Source organism: Prionailurus viverrinus, chromosome A3, assembly GCF_022837055.1.
Source record: "Prionailurus viverrinus isolate Anna chromosome A3, UM_Priviv_1.0, whole genome shotgun sequence".
Classification (NCBI taxonomy): domain Eukaryota; kingdom Metazoa; phylum Chordata; class Mammalia; order Carnivora; family Felidae; genus Prionailurus; species Prionailurus viverrinus.
Genome location: NC_062563.1, coordinates 87,620,273 through 87,628,701, shown reverse-complemented (window position 1 = coordinate 87,628,701; position 8,429 = coordinate 87,620,273). Strand labels below are relative to the sequence as shown.

Below are 8,429 nucleotides of genomic sequence, written 5' to 3'. Positions count from 1 at the left end.
GAGACCATTGTCATTTTTATTTTTATGGTTATAGAGTTTTACAGTGTATGGATATGCTGTAATTTAATTGGTTCCCACTGAGGGACATTTAGGTTATTTCAAAATTACAAATTAGGGCATGGACCTTAAAGACAGATGTGCTTTCTGGGGCTCCTGGGTGGCTCAGTTGGTTAAGTGTCCACCTCTTGATATCGGCTCAGGTCATGATCTCATTGTTGGTGGGATCGAGCCCTACATGGGGCTCCATGCTTACAGTGAGGAGCCTGCTTGGGATCCCTCTCTCTCTCTCTGTCTCTCTCTCTCTCTCTCTCAAATAAACATTTAAAAAATTAAAAAAAAAAAAAAGACCAATGTGCTTTCAAATCTTAGTCCTGATGTTAATAGATGATTGACTTTGGGCTTCATTGCTCATCTGTAAAATGGGAATTATTTTATATTTTTATTACCTGTCCCATAACATCGCTGTGAAAGATTGAATAATATAATATACAATGAACTTAAGAGATAGTAGGTGCTCGGTGAAAACAATGTACCTTGCAACTAGGCATGCTAAAACATGTTCTTGAAAAAGAAGACATGTTGATTGCTCCTATTGAAACAGAGAGCAATCATATACATTTAAGTACATCTTTTTAGAATCAGTGCATGTTTGTTTTAAAAAGACCAGGTAATTAAAAAGAAAAATATAAATTACCTATGTATGGTTTTACCACTCAAAACTGCTAACTTTTGATCTCTTTGCATTGCTCCGGTTTCCATAGTCACATTATCCCCTCTTCTGAGTGTCAGATCCTCTGCCTCTCTGTTATAAGTGTGCCTTTGATGGCATTTAGGCTCACTCAGATAATCCAGGATAGTTCCCTCATTTAAAAATCCTTAATTTAATCACTTCTGCAAGGACCTTTTTTCCAAATAAGGTAACATTTACACATCCCGGAGATGGAGACATGGATATCTTTTGGTGGGACCATTTTTCAGTTTACCACAGGGAAAAATTGACATCTTTACCATTGTGACTTATTTATGTATATTTTTTATATTTAATGTTATTTATTTATTTTGAGAGAGTGTGTACACAAGCAGGGGAGGGGTAGAGAGAGAGGGAGAGAGAGAATCCCAAGCAGGCTCCTCACAATCAGCACGGAGCCTCACGTGGGGTTTGGTCCCACCAACCATGAGATCATGACCTGTAATCAAGAGCCAGACACTTAATCAACTAAGACACCCAGGCGCCCTTGCAATTGTGATTTATAATAAGAAGTATATATTTGGTGTCTTTATCCCATTTCTTTTTCCTTTCTTTTTTTTGGGGGGGGTCTTTATCCCATTTCTAAAACCCTTTAACTTTCCTAAGTGATAAGAGTGGGAAAGTTGTCTTGGCTAAAGACACTGAGGTGGCTGCTGTTGGAGAGGACACTAAATGAGCCAGCCTGGTGCTTTCCTGCCCCACTCCAGCCCTCCTCTTTCGGCTCATGTAGTTACCAGCGTTTGGGTGCTGAGCCCTTCCCTCTGAGTCAGGAAAGAACCATTTCTCATCCTTTGTCTGACTAAAGTGCGGGACCTGTGTTGGTTTCTTTTAATGCTGGATTTCCAGTGAGTGGGGGAGGAAGGGGAAACCCATGTGTAGAATCTGGCTTTACGTGGAATGTGGCAGGTTGGCCCCTAAACTTTAACTAAAGGCATTCTTAGCACTGGCTTCATATATAAGTATCCTTTTCCAAATGTTCAGAAGGCTGTAGGCTTACCCTCTAAGGCAGAGGCCTGGAAGTACCCCTGAAGAGAGGCAATTTGTGATGTAGTAAAAGAGTTTAAAGGAAGGGAGGGAAAAAGGGTGAGACCCCACCTCTAGCCTATAACTAACCACATCCTCTCTCCCATTCAAGCCCCTGAACAGTTCGAGGAACTTTCTAGAAGTACATGCAGGGAGACAGAATGGGGTCACTGTGGTAAGACTGGCTGGCCACCCACAAAGATCCCCCTGGTGTCAACTCACCTCAGAGCTTAGTCTGGCCCTCAGCCTTGCCTGGCTCAAGACCTGATTTATTAACACACAAAGAGTGGATCAGTTCTCCGGGGGCTGACTCATTAACCCAGCTCTCAGACACTGATGTACGTGCAGCGTTAGTATTTTGATCTCCTAACCAATGTGTTTTTTTCTCTCAGTTTCCTCTTACCCTCTAACCCCTCCCTCCCTTTGAGATGGCCTGTACTGTGAGTCATCTTTTGTCTCAAGGCACCACTGTACAGCACAATGCAGGGAACAGAAGACGAAGGACTTAGACAAGTCTGATTAGTCCCCACCCCCCACGCCCACTGGGTCAAGTTTTCCCAGACTGGGATATGGATGCTGTCTCAGGGCAGGGCAGTGGCACCTGGCACCTCAGAGGGTCTGCACTTGTCCTTCAAGTGTCCCCATACCTAAGAGCACAACAATAAACAGCAAATAAAAAACACCATGAGAGACTGAGAGAGCAACTGCAGAACGTAAACAGCCTTTTCCCTTTTATGAAAAAAGAGGCCCCACACTTTGATTTCACACTGAGCCCCACAAATTACGTAGCTGACCCTGCTGGCAGATAAGGCATTCCCAAAGGAGTTAGCCAGAAGTCTAAGAATATTCTGGGGGTATTATGGCTTAAGTAAGAAGGTAAGTTAGCCCTGCCCAAATTTGGAACAATGTTGGGACTATTTCAGGCCTTGAAAAATGTCAACACTAGTTTTGAAGGACTATTAGCAAAGCAAATGTGAAGTGACTGCACATGTGATAAGGCAGAAAACTCAAACTTGCTAGGTATGCTTTGGCTGTCCAGCTTCATTTGGAATAGGAAAAAGGTGGGCAGAATAGGCTGTCTGGGTAGTACCCCACCCCCCACCCTTTGAAGCAAGAACTCAGCTTGTTTATCCTGATAATCTGCAATCAGATCTGACTATCAAAACTTCAGAAAATCTTGATTTGAAAAGAAATTTGATCTCTTCACACTTTCTTCAATATTAGGTGCTGCAAAATTATGGTCGTTGGCAATTTATTACTCAACAATGGTCTATGTGTTTATTTTTATTCAGTTCCTAGGAGAATTGAACTTACATCAAATGGGTCTTTGTTAAAAAAAATCACTTTATTTTTTAAAAAAAATTTTTAACATTTATTAATTTTTGAGAGACAGAGAGAGACACAGTGTGGGTGGGGGAGGAGCAGAGAGAGAGGGAGACCCAGAATCCGAAGCAGGCTCCAGGCTCTGAGCTGTCAGCACAGAGCCCAACATGGGGCTCGAACTCACTGTGAGATCATAACCTGAGCTGGAGTCGGTCGCCCAACTGACTGAGCCACCTGGGCGCCCCCCCAAAAAAATCACTTTAGATGTTTGTCTCCTTTTTTGAATTTCCCATTCATATTCCCCATTTTCTTATTTATTTGCAAGCACTTCCTACATATTAAAAACAATGTTTGTTATATGTGTTGCAAATAGGTTTTCCCAATTTGTCCATTGTCTTTTAACTTTGTCCCCCTGGAATGTCTCCAAGCCATAACATCTAATGGAAGTGAATGAGGTCATCCTAACAGTAATACTGAAATCTCATTATTTCAAATTAATAATCACCTTATTTACCACTAATAATTATCAACACTTAGTGAGCATGTATTAAATGCTTCACATACCATTAGTCCTCACAATTAGCCTACAGAGGGGGGCTTTGTCAGTTCCACTTTGTAAGTGAAGAAACAGATAAGAGAGGGTAAGTAATTTGTCCAATCACACAGCCTAGTAAGGAATGGAATATGGATCTTGATCCCAAACCTGTCTGATACCTATGTCCCAGGTTCCAACCCTGTACTGTCCAATATAGTAGCCATAAATGGCTGTTGAGCACTTGAAATGTGGCTAACCTGATCTGAAAGACCAAGTATGAAGGGCATCTGGGTGGCTCAGTCAGTTAAGCATCCAACTTCCACTCAGGTCATGATCTCATGGTTTGTGAGTTTGAGCCCCACATTGGGCTCTGCTGACAGCACAAAGTCTGGAGCCTGCTTTGTATTCTGTGTCTTCCTCTCTCTCTGCCCCTCCCCTGCTCTCTCTCTCAAAAATAATAAATAAACATTAAAAAAAAAAAAGACCAAGTATGAAAAAAAGAATGGGAGATATCTTATTAAAGTTGATTATATGTTGAAACAATAATATATTGGATACATTGTGCTAAGAATTTTAATGTTTCTTTTTATTTTTAATTAACTAATTTATTTTTTATTTTAGAGCAATTGGGCCAGTGGGGAAGAGGGGCAGAGGGAGAGACAGAAACCCAAGCAGGCTCCATGCTCAGTGGGACTTGATCCCATGACCCTGAGATCATGATGTGAGCCAAAATCAAGAGTCCCACACTCAACCAACTGAGACACCAATGTGCCCCTCTTTTTATTTTTTTAATGTGGCTACCAGAATATTTTATTTTTTTATTACTATTTTTTTATTTTTGAGAGTGAGCGCGAGGGAGGGGCAGAGAGAGGCGGAAACAGAGGATCTCAAGTGGGCTCCATGCTGATAGCAGTGAGCCTGATACGGGGCTCTAACTCATGAACTGTGAGCTTAAGTTGGACACTCAACTGACTGAGCCACCCAGGTGCCTGCTACTAGAAAATTTTAAATATGAACCACAGGACAGTTCCACTTTCCTATACTGTTGTTCTTTAGGAGGGTGAAGGCAGTCTTCATGGTCCCTTGAGTCTTTCCCAGTTATCATAGTATTGGCCTTTCTATTTGTTAAACTAAAACCTCTAGTTTTGTTTTGTTTACATGAACTAAAATAATCCCAGGACCTCACTTTCTTTTTTAAGTTATTCATTTATTTAGAGAGAGCAGGGGAGGGGCAGAAAGCAGGGGAGAGAGAGTCCCAAGCAGGCTCCACACTGTCAGTGCAGAGCCCAGTGTGAGGCTGGAACTAACAGTGAGATCATGACCTGAGCAGAGATTGAGTCCAATGCTTAACTGACCGATTGAACCACCCAGGCGTCCCAGGACCTCTTTCTTGAACGTTCTCAGTTCCCGCCACTCTTTTTCATACAACCAGGCTTTACTAACTTGTTATCCGCATCTGGATAGTCTCCAGTGCGTGGCTTTGTCCCTTTGCAAATACAAAGGTGAATGTCCCCAAATTAATAGAAAGTAGAATGGTGGTTGCCAGGGGTTGGGGGGATCATTGTTTAATGGGTACACAGTTTGAGTTGGATGTTGGGAACATTCTGGAGATCGATAGTGGCCATGGTTGCACAACCATGTGAATGTACTTAGTGCTACTGAACTGTACACTTAAATTTGGTTGCAATGATAAATTTTGTTATGTACATTTTATGTACAATGTAAAAAAAAATGTTCACATATTACAACATGGACGGACCCTGTAAACATGCTAAGCAAAATAAACCTGATAACAAAGTATAAATACTGTAGGATTTAAATTCCATGAGATACCTACGAAGAGATGGAAAGTAGATCTGAGATTACCGGTAGCTGAGTCGGGGAGGCGAGGAGCAAATGGCGGCTCAGACGAGAGACGAGGGAGTGGGGGCCGTGGGAGTGCGCCGGCGGCGGCCGGGAGAGGGGGTGCAGACAGAAGGCCCGCCGGTGGTGCGTGCCAGCCCCTGCGCTCCCCGCCCGGGCGCACGCGCCTTTGTGTGGATGGAGGGCATCAGTAGCCCAGCAGGCGGCGAGGCATGCGGAGCGGCCCGGGCCGGGGAGCGCCGGCCGTGAGGCTGGACGAGACCTGGGCGGCCGGCAGGGGCTGCGGCCGGGCGGTGGGGGAAGGGCAGCGAGGCGAGCAACTCGTTGGGCCGTCCCCGCCCCACCCCCCAAGCCGCCGCTGCCCGGTGCGCTAGGCGCCTGCCCCGCTTTCTCCCCACCCTCCGTTAACAAAGAGCTCGGGGGAAGCTCGCACCGAGGTACGCGCGCCGAGCGGACATCCTCGGACTGGAAGTACAGCCACCGGCGGCGAAGCCGGAGGTGCCCCTGGTCCGGTGCCGCTTGGCCTGCGCCCGGATCAGCCCTGCCTCACGGTCTTTACCTGCGACCTTGGCGCCCTACGTAGCTTTTTTGTTTTTTATTTTGCACTTGCTCGTTTTACTCTGCAAGTGTTAAGGATTTTCCCCCTCTCTCCTTCTGCTTCCGCCATCCCAATTTTGGCCAGCGTATTTACCCCCATGCTCACGTAAAACTACGGGGGCGCGCGAGCGCGCGCGCGCGCGCACACACACACACACACACACTCTCACAGTGTTTCCTTTTGTTTTCTAAGATGGCATCGCATAGCATACTACACTGGCATCTTGCTTTTCTAGCACACCTTGGAAACCCGAAGTCCTGTCCGGGTTTACTCTACTAATGGCTGAATATTGATGCACGGCGTGAAGGCGCCTCAGCTCATCTAATAATTATGTTGTTCATGTCCTTTTCTTTGTTTACTGTGTTTACCACCATAAACGTGGCTGCCTGGAATATTCAGCCCCCGACGCCGGAACAATTCCCATTTACACCAGTAAGGTCTGAGAACTCGTTCTTTTCAGGCCCACGAGCATTCTGCAGAGCATTTTGCAGGTCCGACGAGTGCAAATATCACTACATCAACGCCTGCTTTCGGCCGAGATGGAATCCTGGCAGCGCCCTCTCCATTTTCCTCGCCGCCTCCTCACCATTTTCCACCCGCCACCACAGAAGGCCCTTTCTCCTCCGTTGTTGCGAGAGCTTCCTCTGGGCCCTGGGCCTCTCTCCTCCCACTCCGGGCCTTGTTCCACCTAACCCCTCCCCCTCACATTTTCAGTTTCATCTTCTGAAGGTGCTTTAAGGAGAACTTGCCACTCCCTTCTGTTATTGCCCTATTTCTTTCCTAACATTTACTACACAACTTGAAAGACTTTTTCGAATTAGTTTGCTATTCAATATTATGTGCCCATGGTTCATAATCTAAAAGTGTAATATAAAAAAGAGAGACAGCTGACCCTTGCCTACGAACCACCTATTTTACCCCTACCCTCCAGGCCAGGAGTGACATCACTTGTGTATTTTCCCAAAATATATATATTTTGCATATATATATATGTATATATGTATATATATATATATATATATGTATATATATACATATATACATATATATATATATATATATATATGAGATAGATATTTCACAAACAGCAGAAGCATGGGTGCAGATGCTCTGCAATGGCACACAACTTCTTGGAAGTCTACCTGCTCTCTCTGGCTCCTCACCAACTTCTTACCACTCCTGCCCTTCTGCCCTTCTCACACCACTGAAGCTGCTTTCTCTCAGGAGCTGAAAACCTATGTCTAGTCCCTTCTTCTGTGTTGCCTCCCGAATTTGATCAGGTACCAGCGCTAATGGTGCAACCTTTGCAATATTTACTTCTCCAGTCTCACCTCTTTGTTCCTCTGACTCCACCTTCTTTGGGCTTCATTTGTCACCTTGCCAAGCCACTGCAGTAGCCTTCTGATCTGATGTTGATCTCTCATCTTCCCACTGGTTATTAATCCCATACTCCACAGCAAATATTAGTCCAAGGAAATGGACCCTTAGTTTCAGGAGGTTTATAAAGTTTATTGTATGCAAGGAACACTGGTCCTGGTGACCAGAGGCCAGGGTAAAATCAGGACCCTGCCCTTTCTTGCTTGGTACCTCCTTCAGCAGATTGCTCTAAGTCTCTGTTTCCTTACAGATGATCTCCAAGGCCTTGTGGCTCTAGCCTCTGTGAGGCTACAATTCCATTCTTCCTGCATCTCTTACTCCCTGTGCTGGCCTTTTCTCAACCAGCCACACTTTCCTTTCCCTTTCACTGTGCCTCTGGAAAGCCCTCCTTATTCTGAATATACAGATCCTACTTATCCTTGAAGACCTGACTTTTAGTCATTGTTTTTCTTGAAAAACTTTCAGCAGTGGTCCGCAATGAGAAGAAACGCTTTGTCCTTACAAGCTGTAGCAATTTATTTGTATTCCACTGATGGCACTGACCACTCTAACTTGTAGAGTTGTTCCGTACCTCTCCTTCTGCCACCATCCACCTCTCTCCCATGACTTCTAGCATGTGACTTTGTACATGGTGGAGGATACGGTTTTGGGAGTCCCAGACCTGTGCCCAAGTCCCAGCTCTGACACCAGATAACTTCTCATGTGTTACCTTGGGTGGGCCCTGGTGGCTCAGTCCATTGAGCATCCTACTCTTGTTTTCAGCTTAGGTCATGATCCCAGGGTCGTGGAATCGAGCCCTGAGTCGAGCTCCGTGCTGAAGGTGGAGCCTGCTTGGAATTCTTTCTCTCTCTCTCTCTGCCTCTCTCCACTGCTCATGTGTCCATGCTCTCTCTCAAATAAAAAAAAAAGTTTAAGTAATTGTGTCATGTTGAACATGTCATATACCTTCTTTAAGCCTCAAT

The 8,429-nt window shown here is 45.0% G+C and overlaps 1 protein-coding gene across 1 annotated transcript; it reads right to left on the bottom strand.

The window, feature by feature from the left end:
• Positions 1 to 550: 550 nt before the first annotated feature.
• Positions 551 to 6,189, bottom strand: LOC125162946 (uncharacterized). The gene is made up of 3 exons (XM_047854451.1): positions 6,099 to 6,189; positions 5,496 to 6,016; positions 551 to 1,187 (listed from the first exon to the last, which is right to left on the bottom strand). The coding sequence occupies exons 1-3, from the start codon at positions 6,187 to 6,189 to the stop codon at positions 1,149 to 1,151; spliced, it is 651 nt and encodes a 216-aa protein (XP_047710407.1). The 3' UTR covers positions 551 to 1,148.
• Positions 6,190 to 8,429: the final 2,240 nt, after the last annotated feature.

What these genes read in the sequence shown, in the direction of transcription:
- LOC125162946 (XM_047854451.1), bottom strand. Translation starts at nt 6,189, where the DNA reads ATGGGGGTAAATACGCTGGCCAAAATTGGGATGGCGGAAGCAGAAGGA. An exon ending in TTGCAGAGTAAAACGAGCAA is followed by an intron (nt 6,017 to 6,098) that starts GTGCAAAATAAA and finishes ATCCGGGCGCAG; the next exon opens with GCCAAGCGGCACCGGACCAG. An exon ending in CCTCCCCGACTCAGCTACCG is followed by an intron (nt 1,188 to 5,495) that starts GTAATCTCAGAT and finishes TCTTGATTACAG; the next exon opens with GTCATGATCTCATGGTTGGT.